The sequence below is a fragment of the Megascapheus bottae genome, chromosome 17, assembly GCF_031878675.1.
Source record: "Megascapheus bottae isolate mThoBot1 chromosome 17, mThoBot2.hap1, whole genome shotgun sequence".
NCBI lineage: Eukaryota > Metazoa > Chordata > Mammalia > Rodentia > Geomyidae > Megascapheus > Megascapheus bottae.
In genome coordinates this window covers 488,002-510,450 of record NC_143525.1, presented here as the reverse complement: position 1 = coordinate 510,450, position 22,449 = coordinate 488,002, and the positions used below count along the sequence as shown (strand labels likewise).

The 22,449-nt window shown below is 46.7% G+C and overlaps 1 protein-coding gene across 1 annotated transcript in view; it reads left to right on the top strand.

The window, feature by feature from the left end:
- The first annotated feature begins 435 nt into the window (after positions 1–435).
- The window catches only part of Itgae (integrin subunit alpha E), a 56,284-nt gene continuing 34,270 nt past the window's right edge, over positions 436–22,449 (top strand). Inside the window, exons 1-10 of the mRNA XM_090351463.1 lie at positions 436–490; positions 748–868; positions 16,410–16,501; positions 18,024–18,091; positions 18,422–18,539; positions 18,743–18,919; positions 19,214–19,329; positions 20,072–20,223; positions 21,086–21,239; positions 22,037–22,187. Coding sequence (XP_090207589.1) covers positions 436–490; positions 748–868; positions 16,410–16,501; positions 18,024–18,091; positions 18,422–18,539; positions 18,743–18,919; positions 19,214–19,329; positions 20,072–20,223; positions 21,086–21,239; positions 22,037–22,187 — 1,204 coding nt within the window. The remainder of the gene's footprint in view (positions 491–747; positions 869–16,409; positions 16,502–18,023; positions 18,092–18,421; positions 18,540–18,742; positions 18,920–19,213; positions 19,330–20,071; positions 20,224–21,085; positions 21,240–22,036; positions 22,188–22,449) is intronic.

Here is a 22,449-nt window from a genome sequence, read left to right as displayed (position 1 = left end):
TAAACCTTCTGTCAGTATCTAGCATATTTGCATCATTCTAGAAAGTTCTTTCCTATCCCTTCCCAATGAATCCTTACTGACTTTTCCACTCTGGCAATTCCTTTCCTATAGCTGAATGTTGCTTGTTCTAGAGCAATAGAACCATACAAATAGAACCATACAGTAGATATTTTTCTAGTACATCTTTTATTTTCTCATTCAGCATGAAGATCTGGGGTTCCCACTACACATCGCATGTACCACAGTTACTCCTGGGCAGTCCCATTCCATTATGAGAACAAATATTCACAATTAGTTTATCCTGTCTTGCATTAATGGGTTGTAAATAAATAAAGTATGAAAAAACATTCTGGGGCAGTTTTTCTGAGGACATATGTTTTTCTCTTGGATAACCTGAAGTGGAGTACAGCATGTGTCAGACAACCTTTGGGGCTCATGGTCTGTCTTAACTTCAGTGCAGAATCTGTGATGAATCTGCTTCTTGGGTCAGGTAAAAAACTTGCAAGTGGGTGGTGGCCCCCACATGGAAGGCTTTCTTGGAGGAGGCTCTGAGGCCCACACAGCTTGGTTTAGATGGGGATCAGAAGCTCTGGGTCAGCTAGGCCCAGGTCTGCTCCTACTCGTTGGGAGTGAGAGGTTCACAATTCTGTCCTGTAGAACGGAGGTAATGACTCTTCAGGATCTGATGGAATTCTGGGGGTAAAGGCCCAGCAATGTGTTTCTTAAGTGTTCCTCTTTTACTCACAGGCTGGACCCAGCTTGTAGCCTTCAATGTGGATGTAGCCCATCCCTGGGTCACTCCGGAAGGAGGCAGCCCTTTTGTGCTCAGCTCCCTGTTGCACCAAGATCCCAGCACCAACCAGACATGGTAAGTTGTGACCTACAGGCAGGAAGGCTAGGATTGGAAGGGCTTCTGAGAAGCCTAAGGTACACATATACCCCAGGGAAACCACGGACACCCCACCCTGCAGCCTGGGTGAAACTCCATTCACTATCAGAAACATGTCCAGGACATAGAGATAAGGTCCAGAAGCTGGGACCCCTGGCACTTCTGTGGGGTCCTCGAAGTACCCCTGACCTCTCACTCACTCAGCCTTCCTCCTGCTCCCCTGCCTGGGAGAGGGGGAACTTAAAAATGATTTTAAAATAAAGGTCATGGGCTGCAAGTGTGGCTTTGTGCCTAGCATGTATAAAGCCCTGGTTTCAATTCCTCAGTGCCACAAACACAGAAAAACCAAAAGTGGCACTGTGGCTCAAGTGGTAGGGTGCTAGCCTTGAGAAAAAGCAGCTCAGGGACAGTGTCCAGTGCCCCAGGACTGGCAAAACTAAATAAATAAATAAATATCATAAAGGCTCTTAAGTTAATGTGCCAATGTAGACCATTTGGAAAGTGATAAATACATACATACATACATGCATGCATGCATACATACATACATACATAAACAAATAAATATAGACTGAACACATGTAGCCCAGAGCCAGAGTTTGAGGCCACTGCCATTAGGCCACTAGCTCCACAAAGTCTCTTTGTGGTCTTGTGGTGGAGCTGAGCCAGGATCAATGGCCTCTCTGTGGAGGCCATAATTTCCCTACCTGTAAGAGTTGTTGCAAAGATTATTTGAGATAATGAATAATTTCTGGACAAATTAAAGTAAAATATTACCATATATATTAATAATTTTGGGAGGAGGGTCATGGGGCTTGAACTCTGGGTGCTGTCCCTGAGCTCTTCATTTCAAGGCTACTGCCCTATCCTTGAGCCTCAGCCCCACTTCCCATTTCCTAGAGATTAATTGGAGATAAAAGTTTAACTGCTTTGTAGTCGCTGGGCCGGCTTTTATAAGGGTCTGTGATCAAAGGAACAAGTCTGACACAAAAATTGGAGGTTAAACAAAGCTTTATTCCACACCTCTCATTGAGAATCATACTGATGGGTCAGGGCCATCTCTAAGATGGGAGAGAAAGAGCAACGCTGCCTAAACCCACAAGCTACTTCTATAGGTCACCAGTTATGCCATTGGGCTTGGTTATACACAGGTGGCCAGTAGAATCTCAACACACTTGAGTGACCACTGATACCTTAGTTCCTTCATGGTTGCTGTTTAAACTGATCTATCATCTTGCTGCCCTGATGGACAAAGGAAAGGGGAAAGAGCTTTCCTTACTCTGGTAGGCAAAAGGGGTGGGGAGGGGGAGGAGCTCTCATTCTTGGGTGCTTCTTTCTGATTGGATGTCTCCACCTGGTCTGGCTACCCTTGTAACCTGAGCTCTGTTATCAGGGAATTGCATACATGACTTTATGTTCTGAGGTAACTTCTTTATAGACTGGGTTAGTTACTAAAAATGGGGTTCCTCTGGCTACGTGGGTCCTTACATTTCCTCCTGTTTTTTGTTGGAACTTATCAAATCCTTGACTCTTCCTCCAACTCCATGTCCTCCTGTTGTTAAGGGGCTATACTGAGTCTGCAGTACTAGCATTTTAACTGCTAGTTAAAATTCCCTTTTGTACAAATGACATAAGGGCGTTTACAATGCAGGGACCAAAAAGCAAAATTAATAATGGTAAGACTAGGGATCCTGCAATTGCTGATATTACGGATATCATCCATGGAGACCAACTGAATGAATAAACTTTTATACCATCCTTGTGACCCCTGTTTCTCTCTCTTGCTTGTTTCCTTTTTATAGTTGCCAGGCTGTCTTTATTACTCCAGCTTGGTTTGCCCCAAAGCGACATTCCTCTCCCAGGGTGACACACAAACCCTTTTTTTGGGAACCCAAGAATGTCGAAGTCCATTTCTCTGGGAGTCTGAAAGTCCAGGGTTCTCACACGCTGTCTCCATGTGGGGGTGATGAATCTAGTAGCTCTTTCCTGCTACCTTTACAGTGGTTGGAGCGCTGGAATTCACAGTATAGGTACACTTGGAGGCCAGGATACTGGAAACCGGATGATAAACATGCCCCAAATCAACTTATAAGGCCTGTAAGGACTGGATTAAATCATGGTTAGCACTATCAGCTAGTTCACCTTCCCCAAGTTTTTAGGGAGAGGTCTTCCTCCAATGGGAAGAACTTAAAGCAATAACTAAGATCTCCTTCTGTTGTGCCCAGAGGAGGGGTCCCCCAAAGAAGACCACCGAGATGGAGGCATCCGAAATGCAACAGCAAGGTTTTATTGCGGGATACAAGCCAGGCAGGGAACTCTTCTCAGGCACTCAGCAGTGAGGCTGGGAGGAGCTGACAGTCAGGTTTTACACAGTCTATTTAAAGAGTGGTGAACCAGGGAGACTTACTATACCAGGCTTCAAACCAGCTTTGTTGGGCCTCCAGTTCCTGTTTTTCATTTCTGCAAATCTTCCCTAACCGTGCCATTGTTTGTTTAACTACTCCTGAATGGTCTACATAAAAACAGCATTCCTCACCAAGGGCTGCACAGAGGCCTTTCTGCTGTAGAAATAATAAATCTAGCCCTCTCCTGTTTTGTGTAACTATTTCAGCCAGGGAACTAAGGGATTCTTGGAGGTGGGAAATAGAGGACTCCATTTAACTGGGGGGGTCCCACCACATATGTCCAGTCGACTCACACCCCCAGCTAGACTTGGGGATCGGGAGTGGGCTGGACAGACATAGAAGCGGTGAGCTGGGGTCCTATCCCAGGGATTCCAAAGTTCTCCTGCCAGGTCTGGCTCCAAGGGTGATGTGGATTGCCATTAACTTGACAAAAGAAAAGAGTTCAAAGGATTGGAGAGGTGTCTTCTGGCCTTCCTGCTATCTCCACAATAGTCTTCATTCAGGCCAAAGGGATCTGCCCGTCTGGTGTGTGCGAGTAATGGACCCAGGTGGCGACTCTACTTTGAGAGCTGTGGGGGTCGTCAGCAATATCACGTAGGGCCCTTTCCACCATGGTTCCAGAGTCTTAGGATTGTGTCTCAAAATGAGCACCCTGGTCTGAACAAATGGGGGATAGGGACAGAGGCAGAATCATCTTGGCAACTCCATCAGCCAAATTGTTTCCTCTGGTCACTGCATTAATCCCTTTTTGATGACCGGGACAGTGCGTCTTGGCAATTTTTGCAGGTCCCCATAAGGCCTGTAAGGACTGGATTGAATCATTGTTAACGGTGCCAGCTGAGGGGGCCGGGAGTTTAGCCTAGTGGTAGAGTGCTTGCCTAGCATGCACGAAGACCCGGGTTCAATTCCTCAGTACCCCACATACATAGCAAAAAGCTGGAAGTGGTGCTGAGGCTCAAGTGGTAGAGCTCTAGCCTTGAGAAAGTCCAAGGACAGTGCTCAGGCCCTGAGCTCAAGCCCAGGACTGGCAAAAAAAAAAAAAAAAAACAGTGCCAGCTGAGATAACACATGGCTGGGGGGGGCCAACAATTGTTAATCAGACTCGGGTAAACAGCATTCTTTGGTCCATACAATGTGCCCTCCTAGTTCTGCACCCAAGAAAACCCTCCCAATTAGGAAATATACATCCAAGCACAGCAACCCCTCACGTCAGTACACTCTATTTACATTACTGCATTAACTGCATACCAACTTTACTCAAGACATACTCATACCATTAGCTACATACTGTAACCTTCTATAATTCACATGAACATTTCTTGAAGACAATTCCTTTCAGATCCTTTCTTATCCTTCATAAACCATTTTTTTAACTCCTCTCCCCAAACCTTTACTAACCTTTCTCTCTTTTTCGTTTGACTGTACCCTCATTTACATTTGCACCTCTCACCTCTAGGCTGTTCAGCACTGGATGGAAAATTTCCTTCACCCCTCCAGAGTCACCATAATGGCTGCAAAAACCTAGGGGACTTTGAACTTAGCACAGATAGAATGTCCCACCACCAAGGGTTTAGTTCCAGTCCTCTCAGAAAGCCACTGTGGGGTGGTGGAATCAGGCAGGACAGGATGTCCTTGTCTCGCAGCAGCTCCAATGAAATGTCACACCTCCTGCAAGGTTGCCTGCAAATTTCTGCACAAACTGGTTTGAGAAACTTACCCTAAGGCCTGACTTTGGTGGAGTCTCCCAATGATTTCCTGGTTGCTTTTCCTGAGCACACTCATTTTTGCAGGCTGGCACCCCATTGGTTTTTAGGACAGTATAGGGCTGAGATTCCAAAGTAATACCAGGGTGACAATTTTTAGTAACTAAATTTCCTTTAAACGAGGCTAGGATTCTCTAGACAAGTATAGAAGACTTGAACCTGTAGCCATTCCCCACAAGTGCAGTCTCTACTCTTGCACATCTGTTACTACTCTTTTCCATACCTCTAATTTATCCTGTCTCACTCTCCAAAAATGACTCTGGTCCCTTCATCTTAAGGGGGCTGACAGGCGAAGATCCATCTTCTGTAACTTCTTCAGGCTGACTCAGGGGCGTTGTCTCTATGCTTAGCTAGGGACCCTAAAAGCTTAGCCTATTTTACCAAGCCAGGATTACATTTTAAGAGCAATATTTTACTCTACACTGGAGATCATATAAAACATTTAACAATTGCGCAAACTTTTTCTTTGGCTACAATAATGTAGTTTACTTAACAGCCATTTGCAAAGGCATTTTCCTGATTGTCTGGGGATCTTAATCTCTGTGACCCTAACAATGCTTCAGTTGTCAGTGTAGGCCTAAACAGATCAACAGGGACACAGCCTCAGGTACACAAACTTTCCTGAATTTGTGGCTGGTGTTCAACCTAAATCTTGCTCAGCTAGAGCTTTGAGCAAATGCGGGGGGGGGGGGGGGGGGTGCGGCGATTGCCCAGTCATGGAGTAAATAGACATGGGCATTAGTAAGGCATGCTTACAAATTATTCTATGACCTCCTGGCTCTGATTAATTTTGAATGGCCAAGCACAAGTGTCTCTAGGATCTGACACCATCTCTGCCATCCAAGCAGTGGCTTACTGCATCTGGATGCTTCATTGTCCCAGTAGTGTCTCTCCACAAAGGGATAAATGTCTCATTGGCATTTCACTTGCTTGGTTTCTGAACTTGAACTCAGGGCCTGGGCGCTGTCCCTCAGCTCTCCAGCTCAAGGCTAGCACTCTGCCACTTTGAGCTCCAAAGCAACTCTGCCCCACCAGCATTCTGCTGGCAGATGCGATACCACAGTCTCACAGGGCCTTTGCTTTGCCCGGGCTGGCCCAGAGCTGCAGCTTTCAGATCAATGAGTCCTACAAAAGTCCACCTGGAATTTGGTAAGGGCCAAAATTACATCTGAATGAGGATTTGCTGTCCCTCTCCATGGGCCCACTGGAAATTGCTATAAGGAAACTTACAAGAGCAAGCTGAAATAGCAATTAAGTCCTAATTTTCCTTTTTTCTCTTTCTTGAAACGAACATTTGGGACAACTTCCAATTCCAAATTTTGTCCAGAAACCCATTTCTAATGTTCTTTAAAACTTTTACTGATATTTGCTTAAACACTTAACACTTTAGTCTTTATTTGCATTTGAAGAACCCTTATGGGCTCAAGACACTCCCATCGCCTCCAGGTCTCCTTTAGAAGAGGCTTTTTTTCCTCTGCAGTTTAGATTACTGCCTAGAACTCCAACAACAGTTTAAACTCAAAGAAGTTTTTCCTTAATCCAAGAACTACAAACATCGTCAGTGCACCAAAAGTCCAGACTTAGTTTCCTTCTTTTTCTAAAATACATCCAATTGCGAAGTAGTATGAAACCAAATCATAAGGAGTTAAACGTTAAGCATTCCTTTTAAAGCCCCATTTTCCCAATTTAATACATTTTAGGGGACAGTTTAAGAAATACTAATCACATCACCCACATTTTGCCATCAGATTTTCAGTGTCAGTCTGCAAGGAAAAAGGCTGAAGATGGTCCACTCAGTCCATCTGACCAGGTTTAAATGAACAGTCTTTGTGCCAGCTTATCTCTCAGCATGCGTGGACCCTCCCTTAGGCCTTTTCCACCATGGGAACCCAGAGCTGCACCTTTGCCAGTTTACCTCTCACCCCCAAAGACGGTCACACAGGACTATCCCAAGTTTTCCTGTCCTTTCTCTTAGCATTTGATTACCTAAACAGTTTTAAAAGATAGGTAAAGTTTCTGACATTGATAAACAAATTCACATTTAAATTCCTAATACTTATCTCCAAATTTTAACTTAAGGAAATAAATTCCAAATTCCCTAATGCCTCTGTGCTAAACAGGATGCAGTGTTTACCATGTAAACAGCTCTATGCATTACAACACCAGAATTTCTTTTTAATTCAGATTTCAGAATCTTTAGTAAAATCCTATTAACCAGTTTCTCTTTAAAAAAATGCAGTAATCCTTTGAGACGTTGGAAACATTCAAACCTAATATTTTTCTCGAAGTTTAAACTTAGATTCATCCAATTGCCTTTGTGTTTCAAGTATAAATTAATTCATTGTTCTATACAGCACTCTGACAATTTAACCTCGAATATGTTCACTCACATCCATTCACACACACATCCATACTCTCAAAGTGCGCAAAATTAATATTGGCTGTTCATTTTCCAGAAGTTTTAGTATCGTGAGAGTTTTGCCAATCTTACTCTTGCAGGTGAGAACCAGGTTCAAAACAACAAAAAAAATTTTTTTACAAGGCAACTTAGCTGGAATTTATTTTTCCAGAGCTTGTTTCTGATGTCAGGCACATTACCATAATACTTTCTGCAGATGAAAACTGGGTGGGAATCTTCTGGTGCTGAATTTAGCCTACCCAAAGCATAACTCTAGTCATTTTCCCAATTTTGACTATACCATCTCACATACCAGTTATACCAGGGCAAAATTTAAACCTGGGGGAACCAAGACTGATGTCTGCGACCTGCCACCAATTGTCTCTAGATTGTCACTTCAGCCAGGTTGTTAGGAAAAAGAAAATTAGACTAGGCCTCAGTTGCCTTGGCTGACCTCTGCCTGCCTCAACTGCATCTGAATGGGAGAAGCCATACAAGGCCTGTGACCTAGCCCAGGAATGTCCAAATGCATAGTAACAAAGACACAGAAAACAAGAATCCATATTTAGGGCTGGTACCAATTTCAAAAACAACACAGGACAAGACAAATCACCTCAGGAAAGCATAAAACAGGGCAGAGAAACAGAGACCTTTAAGTAAACCCCCAAAATTTTGATGGCTTGCCTGGCGTCAAAAACCAACTGTCAGACGAACCCCCAGATATAAGGATCTGTGAACAAAGGAGCAAGTCTGACACAAAAGCGGAGGTTAACCACAGCTTTATTCCACACCCAGCATCGAGCATCATACTAACCGGTCAAGGCTGTCTCTAAGATGTGAGAGAGCAAGCCCACCTAATCTCATAGGCTGCTTTTTTTTGGGGGGGGGGGGCAGGGGAGATGGAGCAATATGCTTTTTATATTAATAGTTCTTAACATCTATGAGTTGCACAAAGAGCTTGCATTTTGACATCAGATTTCCTCCATCCACCACTGTTCTCCCTTGCCCCATCTTCAAACATTTTGAGCAGGTTTTCAGTTTCATATGTGTCAGAACTTGGACTATGTTTGCTGTCGTTTAGCCCCTTCATTTGCCCTGTTTCTCCCACTAGCAACCAAGCCCTAAAGAACCTGTTTTACATCCTGTTATTCTCTCTTTTTGAGGTGTATGTTGAATGTTCAAATAAGTTTTATCATGTTATTTCACAAATTTATCGATTTAGAAAATCAAATTTGCCCTCTTGAGTATACTCTGTTATTCCCTTTTTCCCTTGATTCTTATCTTTGGAGATAGTAAACCAAAATAAGTAAATTTAAACATACTAAGTAATGTGGTTAAACCTTTGTAATGTCATCCATCTGAATTTAACTCCTGGCTGTGGCTTAAAAAAAAATTTTTTTTTGTGACCTTAAGTGTAAGTATATATGAACTATTATACCACATAGAGGAGAAAGTGATTAGTTATTTGGAAGAAAGCACAGGCTACTTTTATAGGTCACCAGCCATGTGGTTGGGCTTGCCATACACAGGTAGCCAATAGAATCTCAACACACTTGAGTGATCACTGATACAACCACTAATACCTTAGTTACTTCATGGTTGCTGTTTGAACTGACCTATCATCTTGCTGCCCTGATGGACAAAGGAAAGGGAAAGGAGCTTTCCTTACTCTGGCAGGCAAAAGGGAAGGGGAGGAGCTCTCATTCTTGGGTGCTTCTTTCTGATTGGATGTCTCCGCCTGGTTTGGCTGCCCCTGTTTGCTGAGCTCTGTAATCAGGGAATTGCATACCTGACTTTATGTTCTGAGGTAACTTCTTTACGGACTGAGTTTGTTACCAAAAATGGGGTTCCTCTGGCTACATGGGTCCTTACAGCTTTGAACCTCGATCCTCAGATCTCAGCCTCCTGAATTGCTAGGATTTCAGGTGTGAGTCACCGCACCCAGCTTATTACCTTATATTTTGAGAGCATCATCTACATCTACCCACTCTTTAGTAAAACATGTGAATTCTGACAAGGCTGTGTGGGGCAGGATGTGGTGAGACAGGATGATGTGGGAGGGAGCTTAGTGTCCCCCTCCCTTGGAGACCAGCACCACCATTTCTGGTAAAGTTGAGGGTACATATGATGCTCACAAAGGGTTCACATCCCTTATATTAGAGAAACCCTTAGGACCACTGACTTTTTTTTGGCCAGACACTGATGCCACATTCCTTAATCCTACCTACTCAAGATGGTGAGCTCTTAGGATTGCTGTTCAAAGCCAGCCTAGGCAGAAAAGTCCATGAGACTCTTATCTCAACCACCAAAAAACTGGCAGTTGGGAAATTAAGGTGGCTCAAGTGATAGAATGCCAGCCCTCAGAGAAAAGAAAACGAAAAGCCAAGTGAGACTACAGGCTCTGAGTTCAAGTCCTAGCACTAATAGAAAACCATTGTGCTGGCACTGGGACTTGAACTGAGGGCCTGGATGCTGTCCCTAAGGTTTTGTGCTCAGGGCTTGTACTCTACCACTTGAGCCATAGCTCTGCTTCCACCTCTTTGGGTAGGTACTTGGAGATAAAAGTCTCATAAACTTTTCTGCTGTGGTTGGCTTTAAACCTCCATCTTCTTATCTCAGTTCCTGAGTAGCTCGAATCACTAGGTCCTGACAAGAATTTTTTTTTTATTGTTGTTGTTGTTGTGGGGCTTGAACTGAGGGCCTGGGTGCTGTTCCTGAGCTTTTTGCTCAAGGCTAGCACTTTGTCCCTTAAATCCACAGTTGCACTTCCAGTTTTCTGGTGGTTAATTGGAGATAAGAATCTCATGGACTTTCCTGCCCAGGCTGCCTTTGAACTGTGATCCTCAGATCTCAACCTCCTGAGTAGCTAGGGTTTCTGGCATTAGCAACCGTTATCCACCAAGCAAATATTTATTTGTTGCTGTTGTTGATCATGAGGTTTGAACCCAAGGCCTGGCCGCTGTCCCTGAGCTCTTCGGCTCTTCAGCTACCACCCTACCCCTTGAGCCACAGCACCACTTCTGGTTGTCTGGAGATTAATTGGAGCTAAGAGTCTCACAGACTTTTGTGCCCCAGTTGGCTTTGAACTGAGATCCTCAGATCTCAGCCTCCTGAGTAGCTGGGGTGACAGGTGTGAGCCACCTAGCCTGGCAAGTCTGTCAAATTCTTATTACCAATGAATCACTAAAAGCCAGAAGTGAAGCTGTGGCACAAATGGTAGAGCACTTGTCTTGAGCAAAAGAGCTCAGGGACACCAGAACTCTGAGTTCTAGCCCAGACTGACACCCCCTACCCATCCCCCCCAAAAGAAAAAGAGTTAGAACTGATTGTGTTAATTTTGAAAAAAATTCAATTTATTGTTATTATTAAGGCATTTTACTATGGGGTTACCACGTCATAAGTCAGGTAATGAGTACATTTCTTTCTCTGGATAATGTCACTCCTTCCTCTGTTACCCCATTTCCCCTGCCCATTCCTGCCCACAAGTTACACAGTTCATTTTCCACGTTGTATATGCTGAAGAGCATGACTGCATTTGTTCGCCCATCCTCCCTTTGCCTCTGCTACAAGCAACAGCAAAACCAAACACCAAGGGCCAGGAGTTTGGCCAAATGGTAGAGTGCCTGCATAGCAGTCTTGAAGACCTGGGTTCAATTCCTCGGTACCACATATGTAGAAAATGCCGGAAGTAGCTGGGAGTGGTGGCTTACGCCTGTAATCTTAGCTACTCAGGAGGCTGAGATCTGAGGATCAAGGTTCAAAGCCAGCCCAGTCACAAAAGAATCTGAGACAATTATCTCCAATTAACCTCTAGAAAATGGGAAATGGGCTGTGGCTCAAGGGGTAGGGTGGTAGCCTTGAGCTGAAGAGCTCAGGAACAGTGCCCAGGCCAAGTTCAAGCCCCATGACCCACAAAAAAAAAAAAAAAAGAAAGAAAGAAAAAGAAAAAAGAAAATGCCAGAATGCCGGAAGTGGTGCTGTGGCTCAAGTGGTATAGCTCTAGCCTTGAGAAAGCACAAGGCCCTGAGTTCAAGCACCCAGACTGGCAAGACAAAAACAAAAACAAAAACCACCCCCACCATCTACAACAACAACAATAACAACAACAACAACAAAAACATGTTTCCATTTCCTGAAATTTGTCTTGATAAATGGTATTTTGAATGTTCACAGGAGTTGCACCTTCACATTCCTCCCCTAAGAATATTTTCCCTTAGTCTGTATGTGAATGCCTGACTCCTGTATAAATTATAGTGTCCAGTTATTGTTTACAGCTAGCTTTCACATAGGAGAGAACACACACACACACACACACACACACACACACACACACACGCACTTCTCTTGAGCCTGTGTATGCCTAGTGAATGTTCACAGAATACTCCTGAAAGCCCTTAGAAGCTCCAGGATTCCAGGCACACCTCTATCAGCAGTGATAGAGTCTCAGTCTGAAGCTTTCGAGATGTGCTCTGGCTTCTCTCACTCAGCATAAAGTGCTCTTTTACTGTGCTGCTGCCTGAAGCTACAGACACATTCCTTCCACCTGCAGGTTGTGTGTGTGTGCACTGGTCCTGGCGCTTGAACTCAGGACTTGGGCACTGTCCATGAGCTTCTTTTGCTCAGTGCTAGCACTCTACCACTTGATTCACAGTATCTCTTCCCAGTTTTTTCTGTGATTAATTGGAGTTGAGAGTCTAATGGACTTTGCTGCCAAGGCTGGCTTTGAATGTCACTGGCACCTGTCATGTAACATCCCTTTTTTAGAGGACAAATTGCTCAGGTAAATGAGACTTGTTTGTGTCTGAAGCAGTAAGTGGGAGTCTGGCATGACTCAAGAACTCCTTCTCCCCCTCCCTTTCACCCCCCCAGTGTCTGCTGAGGCAGAGTTTGACTCGCTGGTTCGTACATGGTGGAAGAGGATGTGGTGGGACTTGGGGGTTCCTGAGCCTGGGACCTGTTGCACAGGACAGGAAATGCACTGGTTGGTGGGCCTGGGTAACAGAGGATCAGGGTGTCTTTCTTCTTTCTTTATAAATATATATTATATATAAATAAATTTATATTTATAAATATATATTTAATATATAAAATATATTTATAACGAATATATATTTATATATATGTATGTGTATATATTTACCAGTCCTGGGTCTTGAACTCAGGGCACTGTCCTTGGACACATTTTGCTCAAGGCTAGCGCTCTGCTGCTTGTCACAGAGCTGCTTCTGGCTTTTTCTGAGTATGTGGAACCAAAGTATTGAACCAGGGCTTCTTGCATGCTAGGCAAGCACTCTACCACTAGGCCACCTGCCCCCAATTTGTTTTTTGGTAAATTATTGATAACGAGGTATACTGGCTCATGCCTGTAATCCTAACTACTCAACAGGCTGAGATCTGAGGATCATGGTTTGAAGCCTGCCTGGGCAGAACACTTCCCAAGAGACTTTTTTTTTTTGTCGGTTGTGGGACTTGAACTCTGGACCTGTGCTCTATCCCTGAGCTCTTCAGCTCAAGGCTAGTGCCCAGGTTGGCTTTGAACTGGGATCCTCAGATCTCAGCCTCCTGAGTAACTGGATTACAGGTATGAGCCACCAGGGCCTGGCTCCCAAGAGACTCAATTAACCACTCAAGAACAGAAGTAGTGCTGTGGCTCAAAGTGATGGAGGGCTAGCCTTGAGCAAAAAGAACTCATGGACAACACTCCTGGCCCTACATTCAAGCCCCACAACACACACACACACACACACACACACACACACTATTTTTAAGTAGTGTTCAAAGGGGTTTTAATTCAATGTAACAACTTATGAGTACAGTGCATCTTGACCAATTCTTCATTCTTCCAGTCTCACCCTCGTTTTCTTTTTTTTGTTTTTGTTTTTGTTTTTGCCAGTCCTGGACTTGGGCTCAGGGCCTGAGCACTGTCCTTGGACTTTCTCAAGGCTAGAGCTCTACCACTTGAGCCTCAGCACCACTTCTGGCTTTTTGCTATGTATGTGGTACCGAGGAATCGAACCCGGGTCTTCGTGCATGCTAGGCAAGCACTTTAACCACTAGGCCAAGCTCCCGGCCCCTCACCCTCATTTTCTAACCATAGTAAACTAGGGCTGATTGCATCCTGGGCTGTGGCTGCTACAGGGGGTGAGGTGGGACATAAAGCAAGCCTTTCCAGGGAGATTCAGAAATGCCTCTGAGGAAAGGAGTTAGAGCTAGGGGGAGGCAAGGGATGAACAAGTACCAGGGATACAATGGGCCTAAGATGGAATAGGGTCCCTAGAGCTGGCTGGGTCTCTGTCACAGCTGCTGAGTCAGTGTTGAGTTGACTCATAAATAGCTCAGTTAGGGCTGGGAATGTGACTTAGTGGCAGAGTGCTTGCTTAGCCTCCATGAAGCCCTAGGTTTGATTCCTCAGTACCACATAAACAGAAAAGGCCATAGTGGTGCTGTGGCTCCAGTGGTAGTGCACTAGCCTTGAGAGCTCAGAGATAGTGCCCAGGCCCAGAGTTCAAGTCCCATGACCGACTAAAACACACACACACACAAAAGAGTAGTATGTAGAGTGGTAGTTCTGCAGAAGAAAGAAGCACAAGGCACTGCAGGTGGAGAAAACAGCCAGGACAAAGGCTCCAGAGCAGAAATGAGGCTGCTGTAGGCTGCACCTGGCTTGAAATGTGACCTGGCAGAAATTGGCTAAGCCTACCTGCTGTGGGGAGCAGGGAACATGGTGCCTTGTCAGGAGACTGAGCTGAAGTTTAATCCGGGGAGAGAGGTGATGATGCTGAAGGGTGACCTAATTTGAGAGCCCAGGGGCACCTGGCCTCTTATTCCTCAGCTATCAGCCTTTGTCATTCAAGCCTTGTGACAAATGCTTACACAAGCTCACATGCTGTCCAGACACTGCCTAGGCATGGAATTACATGGTGAACAAAGTGGACATGAGCCTTGTGGAGCTCACTGGTTAATGGGAGACATAGAGGATAAGCAAGTAAATAAGCATGCAACTGGGTTGTGAGGCACGGCTGTTTGGAGGAGCATTTAGGTGGCAGGCATAGGAACCAGCCACATTGGAGAGTGCCACCTGGTGGAAGCAGCCCAGCCATGGACCTACAGGAGATATGGGGGGGCACAGATTTTCCTTTGACTCTGGTCCTCATGCTTTCCTCTTTTAAGGACCTTTGGAGGACTAAGGAAGGCTTGCGTGGGAGAGGGCTTCCTTAGTGAGTAGAAGGCCTCAACCCTATGACAGCAAGAAAGAAAACAGAGAGACAGAGACAGAGACAAAGAGGAAGAAGAAAAAAAAACAACTGAAAAAGAGCCTGGTGCCGGTGGCTCATGCCTGTAATCCTAGCTATTCATGAGGTTCAGATCTGAGGATCACAGTTCAAAGTTAGCCCATGCACAAAAGTCCATGAGACTCTTATCTTCAATTAACCACCAGAAAACTGGAAGTGGTGCTGTGGCTCAAGGGGTGGCAGCCTTGAGCTGAAGAGCTCAGGGACAGCGCCCAGACTCAGAGTTCAAGCCCCACAACTGACCAAAAAAAAAAAATTCACAAGGGGAGGACATGGAGCAGGACACTATTTTGCTAGTTATTAGAGTCACGGATGGCTCTAGTACAATGCTAGGCAGTTCAGTGTCTCCAGGACATAGATGGTGAGAACATCTGGGTTAGCACTGGACTCTGTCTTACTGGTCTCCACTTGAGGTTGCAGTCAGGACTCACATCGTGATACAAAAGCAAAGTGGATTGAAGTCCTGGCATAGGAAGGGACCACTCGAGAGAGCATGCTGGCTAGAAAGAAAGGACCAAACTCCACAGCCCAGATGACATTCGGCAGTCAGACAGTAGACAGAGTTTGAGGAAGAGAAATAGGTGAGGGAAACCAGCAGGAAAATGTGGAGAAGATGCCCACACCTGTTCCAGGTTGCTGAGAGATTGCAGATTAAGTGCAAAAAGGGGGGCCCACTGGCTTTGACAACTGTGGGACACAGGTAACCTTGACAAGAGATATGTCAAAGGGCAGAAATGAGCTTAATGGGGGCTGGGAGTGTGACCTAGTGGTAGAGCGCTTGCCTAGCATGTAGGAAGCCCTGGGTTCAATTCCTCCGTACCACAGACACAGAAAAGCCGGAAGTGGTTCTGTGGCTCCAGGGGTAGGGCAGTAGCAACAACAATCAAAAAATAATGTGATGGGAGTTGGGGAAATGCAGGTGATACCTCATTTCTCTTCCTCACTCTGTGTTCTCACCCACCAAAGCCACATCATGACCTTTTTCAGAAGCACAGACTGATTATGGCTTCTCCTTTTAAAGTCTTCCATTTCTTCCTGCCTCTCACAGCATGAAGACCCTAAACCAGGTTTACTGCCACAGGCGGAGCCTCAGATCCCACTCCTCACCTGTCTCCCTTCAATCCCAGCAGGGCACACTGGTCCTGTGGCAGGCTGGCCCGGGGCTCTGAGACCATTTAGATTAACACTGGAACCTCTCCCAGTCTGTCCACGAGGGCAGCAGACAGGTCTGGGATGCCTGTGCCTCTGGTTTTGGTTGTCCCATAGGAGAGGAGTGCCAGGGTGCTTGTGTAAGGAAATACTGTCACTGAGACCAGGTGGGCCAGGCTTCTGAGTGGTCACGGAGGCCAGTACTGGCCTCAAGCGAGCGAACTCTGCTGCTGGTGACTTCCTGGCTCCCTACCCCCACTTTGTCAAGATGGACAGCAGGCAAAGAGGGGCTGCATCTCATCATTTTCTGTGGAAACAGAGATTGAGAAAGACCCTCCCCACAATGCAGAGTTTGCAGTCTTGCATCATTTGGAGAGCAGCTTGTTTCGCTTCCTTTCTGGGCTTTTGTCATGGCTGGTGGCCTGTGGGCCTGGAGCGAGCCTGTGCTTGAGCAGGCAGGGAGGAGAAGGAAGTCTTCAGCCAGCCTAGCTTTGCTGTCTCCCTTCCACTCAGGCTCCTGCTCACCAGCCCTAGAACCAACAGGATCTCAGCACCTCTGCATCGATGTTCCCTCACTCAGGATGAAATCGTTTGCCAGCCAGTAGGTAGGTCAGCTCTGTTCCCAGGGCATGCACCCCAAGACCCCTTTATAGGAAGCCTACTCATCCCAGCCCCAGCGTCACTTAATCCTGCCCTTCTACCTGGTCCTTTAGCTCAATTCCCAGGCCCAGCTCACCCACCACCACTCCAAGCCCACCTGTCCCGCTGCAGTCCTAGCAACAGGGCTATACACTTGAGGCTGACATGCTGCCATTTGAGCCACACCTCCACTTATGACTTTTTGCTGGTTAATTGGCAATAAGTCTTGTGGACTTTCCTGCTCCAGATGGCTTCAAACTGTGATCCTCAGACCCTAGCTCCTGAGTAGCTAGAATTATAGGTAGGAGCCACTAGTAACTGACTGTTTCATTCTGTGTGTGTGTGGGGGGGTAGGGTATTGGTGGAGAGGCGTGCCAGTTTGGGGCTTGAACTCAGGACCTAGGCACTGCTCCTGAGCTTTTTGTGCTCTATTACTTGAGCCACAGCTCCACTTCTGGCTTTGATGATTAACTGCAGATAAGAGTCTCATGGACTTTTCTGCCCAGGTTTGGCCTTAGATCTCAGACTCCAGAGTAGCTAGGCATGACCCACCAGTGCCTGGTAGAGTTGTCTTTTGGTTGCTGGTATGACCAAAGGCCTGCTATATTTTAGTCACACATAAGTGCCATTCAAATGAATGGGGGAAGAACAGATCTGCCTGGAGTCACCTTTGTATTGATAACTGCATCCTTGGTTCTGTGAGAAACACTGAGTTGTGTAAACTCAGTCTCTTGGGACAAGTATACTGTCCACAAGAAAGCTGGAGCTGGGAATTGGTGGCTCATGCTGGTAATCTAGCTACTCAGGAGGCTGAGATCTGAGGACTGTGGTTCAAAGCCAGCCAGAGAAGGAAAATCTATGAAACTCTTATCTCTAATTAACCACCAGAAAAACTATAAGTGGAGCTGTTGCTCAAGTGGTAGAGTGTTAGATTTGAGCAAAACGCTCAGGGACAGTGCCTAGGCCCTGAGTTCAAGCTCTAGGACACACACACACTCCTTAACAGGAAGGGCAGAAGAATCCATGAATCAGAGGGAACTGGGGGGGGGGGGCAGGAGGGAGTGCTTCTGCTCTGGCTTTGGGGTTGTGAGGCAGAAAGATTCCTCGGGAAGGTCTCTGAGGCTGGAAGGACCATGGAGCCACACAGGCCCTCCCACAGTGCCTTGCATGCTTTGTGTGCTGCACATTTACTAGCAGTGCTTCTCCAGTCAGAAGCACCCAAACTGAGAAGTCCCCCATGGAGACTCAATCCTCATGAGTTGCAAGGCTGGGCATAGAGAAGGTGTCAAGGGGCATTTGTTGAGATGGTAAAATAGGCAGGGATAGGCACTACACCCTGGACATTTCCAGGTCTATCTCTGAAGTCTCAGCTCCAGCTTTTAAAAGCTGCTCTGGAGCCCCTGGCCACAGCATTCCTGTGCCCTTTGACCCAGGCTCCAGAGTGGCCTCCTGGTCTTTCTCCTTCCTTATTTGATTGATCTGTTTCAGAACATGTCCCCATCCTAAAGGGGAGGCACCAGGGAGTCACTGTTGTCCGGAACCAGCACGGTGTCTTGGTGAGTAGGAACGGATGGGCAGATACACAGTCAAGGGGAGGCTGGCACTGACTCCTGTGGGTGATTCTGGTATTCATGCCAGTTCTGACTGATGTGTTGTCTTCCTTGTGTCTGGCCTAGTCCCGTCTGTGCTAACACCAGGGCTGACCACACGTGCGCACGCGCGCACTTGTGTGTGTGTGTGTGTGTGTGTGTGTGTGTGTGTGTGTTTGTTCGGAGACAGACTCTTTCCTTAAACTTGCTGTCTTCTTGCCTCTGTCTCCTGAATGCTATGATTACTGGCACAGTGGCACAGTTTTTCTTCTGCTTCCTTTCTTTTCTTTTGTCCAGATATGCATTCAGGTGTCGGCCCGGAGGCCCCACAGCCTCAACTCAGAACTCACAGGCAACTGTAGCCTGCTGACCCCCGACCTGCATCCCTGGGCTCAGATCTACTTCTCTGATCTTGGTGAGGACTGGTCACTCACTGGCTTTGGACAGTTCTACAGAGAGCCCCTCTCTCAGGAGAGGTGTTGATCCACTGAGACCCCAAGTGGGATCAAGCAAGTTTGAGGTCCCTCATGGAAGGCATTGTCTGGGCAAAGCTAAGTGCTAGCTTGCCTCAGGGAATACGAAGTCTTCTGACTGAATCTTCATGTGATTTTCTTGAAGAAAATCTCCTGGATCCAGATGCACATGTGGATACTGGCTACTGCTACTGGAACAAAGGAGGCAGCCCAGGGCAGGATGGGAATGGAGCTAGGAGGCGTCGGGCCCTGGAGGAGGAAGAACAAGAGGAAGAGGAGGAGGAGGAGGAGGAGGAGGAGGAGGAGGAGGAGGAGGAAGCTGGTGAGTAAATGTACATCTGAGGCTCCCAGATCAGCTGTCTGGGCTGGCCAGCCTTCAGGGACAAGATGTTTCCAGGTCTGGAAAATGGAAGAAGAGGCTAGATTTCTTCATCACTCCTGCAAGTCAGAGCCTGAGAAAGTTCTGGCTCTCTTTGCCTCTAAGACAAGTTTCATTCAGACAGTTGCTTCAAATTTATCCCTCAACTCAGCAGTTGGGGTTTGAGTGGAGATGTGTGCCCTCCTCACTTGTACCCACTGTCCGTGCCTCTCTGACCTGCTCCCTTGTCTTGGCTAGGTACTGAGATTGCCATAGTTCTAGATGGTTCCGGAAGCATCGAACCCCCAGATTTCCAGAGAGCCAAAGACTTCATCTCCAACATGATGAGGGACTTTTCTGAGAAGTGTTTGGAGGTTAGTTTCTGTGTGGCCTGGGCTCACGTCACCACCTTATCAGGACGCTGGTGGCTCACACCTGGCTAGTAATCCTAGCTACTCAGGAGGCTAAAATTTGAGGATCTCGGTTCAAAGCCAGCCTGGGTAGGAAAGTCCGTGAGATTCTTATCTCCAGTGAACCACCGGAAACCTGGAAGTGGTGATTTGGCTCAAAGTGGTTGAGTGCTAACCTTGTGCCAAAGAAATCAGGGATGGCGTCTAGACCCTGAGTTCAAGCCCCATGATCAACAAAACGAAAAAAAAGCACTTTCGCATTTTCTCACAGCCTTGTTGAAAGATCAGATACTTGGGCTGGGTTCAGCTGGGTGGCTTTTCAGTTGTCCCTGAGTGGAGTTACCCCACAACTGCAGGCAGGTACCTGACTTGCCTGGAGCTGCACAGCTGGAGACGACCTCACTCGCATGTTGAAAGCATGGATCTCCGTCAGGCCAGCTTGACCTTTTCATGGCAGCAACCCTCCTATTCCATTAGCTGAAAGCAAGCCACCCGGCCAACATTATAGCTGCCAAGGAAAGGGTTTTCACGGGGACATGGATTCTTGGGGGGGGGGGACGTGATGATTTATTCCTCTACCTGTTTTTGGTTACCAAGTTCCTCTTCTGCTTAGGCTCAGGTGTAGGAGAGGGGTGTCCAGGAAACTCCTCTGAGGCAAGGGTGGCCTTGGTGACACATCCTTCCCCACGGGCCCTGTTCCTTACAGTGCAGCTTTGCCTTGGTGCAGTATGGGGGAGTGATCCAGACTGAATTTGACCTTCGAGACAGCTGGGATGTGGCAGCCTCCCTTGCCAGAGTCCAGAACATCACGCAAGTGAAGGAGGTCACCAAGACAGCCTCAGCCATGCAGCACGTACTGTGAGTGGGATGGGAGGCTGTGTGCAGCCCTGCCTAAGACTTGGCAGCAGGGGTATCGCTCCTGGAGATGGTGGCTGCACAGAGGGTGCAGGGGTTCCGCTCTTCCCTGGCTGAGCATGCCTGCATGGACAGGACAGGACGGCCCTCCAGACATTCTTCCAGGGTTTCCTCCTGAGAAACATAATGCAGCCCTGCTGGGCTCCAACTTCTAGCTTGTACTTGGGTGGCCTTGCACCAGTTACCCGATCTCTCTGTGTTTCAATTTCCTCACTTCTAATGGGTAGTAGCTAACTGACTTTGTGGGATTTTGTGAGAATTAAGTGGTTTAAAATACATATGGGCCTGGGAATGTGGCTTAGTGGTGGAGCACTTGCCTAGCATGCATAAAGCCCTGGGTTTGATTCTTCAGTACCATATACATAGAGAAAGCCAGAAGTGGTGCTGTGGCTCAAGGGATAGAGTGCCAGCTTTGAGCAAAAGAAGCTCAGGGATGGTGCCCAGGCCCTGAACTCAAGCCCCAGGACTGGCAAAAATAAATAAATAAATAAATAAATAAATAAAATACATATAATACAACAGTACCTGACAATCGCAAGTGCTGTGTTAAGTATTGCCTGCTGCAGTATTGCCAGTATGATTCCTGCATAGGCGCTATTTGTCTGGAGCAGGGGAGCAGCACATACCTTGCTGTGACATAACCTAAGGAGTGTCACCATCCTTCTCTGGGCTTTTTGTTCCCCATTTGAAAGACCTGTTACTCTCCAGTTCTAAAAGGGAACAGTGAATAAAATCCACGCCCCACCCCCCCGAGACCTTAGCCACACCCCTGGAAAGCTCTCTTCATTCTCCCTTCTATTGTTAGAGATCACATCTTCACACCAAGCCGTGGCTCCAAGAAAAAGGCATCCAAGGTCATGGTGGTGCTCACTGATGGTGACATATTCCAAGACCCCCTCAACCTCACAACTGTCATCAACTCTCCCAAGATGCAGGGTGTTGAGCGCTTTGCCATTGGGGTAAGAACCAGAACCAGGAGGAACCTCTCACCCAGTGCAGCCTGGGTGCCAAAAGGAACTTCGGGAAGCACTGTACCCAAACTTAACACTCATTCTTTCTCTGTCTCTCTCATCTGTCTCTTCTTTTTGTACTTATATTGGGTTGAAATCAGGGTCTGGACACTGCTATTCCTTAGCTTTTGCTTTCAAGTCTAGCTGCTCTACCACTTGAGTCACAGCACCACTTCTGGCCTTTTCTGAGTAGTTTATTGGTGATCAGAGTCTCATGCTCAAGCTGGCTTTGAGCAATGATATTCAGACCTCAGTCACCTGAATAGGTAGCAGTGCAGGCATGAGCTTTCCTTTCTTTTTTTCCCCCCTCTCTTCTCATCCTGTCCATGACTTCATCAACATAGACCTTATTTTGATGGTGAGCAAAAGCTTCCTGGTTGAGTGTAGTAGGGAGAGCTCACGGGAAGGTTTCTGGAGGGAAGCAGGGTTGATCCATGTCCTGATAGATGACAGAAGTGGCTCTGATAGGAAAAGTCAGGAGGGCTCTGAAGATAGAGGGCATAGTGTGTCAGAAAAATGCATGTCATTTGGAAAAAGCTGAGTGTATTGGAGAGAGAGAGAGAGAGAGAGAGAGAGAGAGAGAGAGAGAGAGAGAGAGAGAGAGAGAGAGACAGAGAGAGAGAGAGAGAGAGAGAGAGAGAGAGAGAATGTCTCATTTGTGCATTCATGTAGGGGACAGAGGACAGGATCAGGGAAGAAAGAAGGGCAGGTGATAGAGCCTTACTGAACCCAAGGCCTCTGTGCAGGTAGGAAATGCATTTCAGAATGTTAAGACCGACGCGGAACTAAAGCTGATAGCCTCGCACCCCAGTGAGACCCATGCTTTCAAGGTGACCAACTACGCAGCCTTGGATGGGCTACTAAGCAAGCTACAGCAGAGCATCATTCACATAGAAGGTGAGGGTATCTGTCCCATCCCCACCATCTGTCTGTCTGAGCCTCAGCTGCTCACTGGTTAAAAAAAAAAAAGCAATCACATTCCCAGCCTTCCTCCCTCCCAGAATCTCCTGGAAGTTCTGCTGAAGTGCACTGGTACTCCAGAAAAAGGACACCTGAGGCCCACTTCCTCAGGCCATAAATAAGCAAAACTGGGGCCCAGAAAGAAGGACCAAACTGCCCTCAGGCTTTCCAGTCAATCGTTGCTAAGACAAACCCCAAG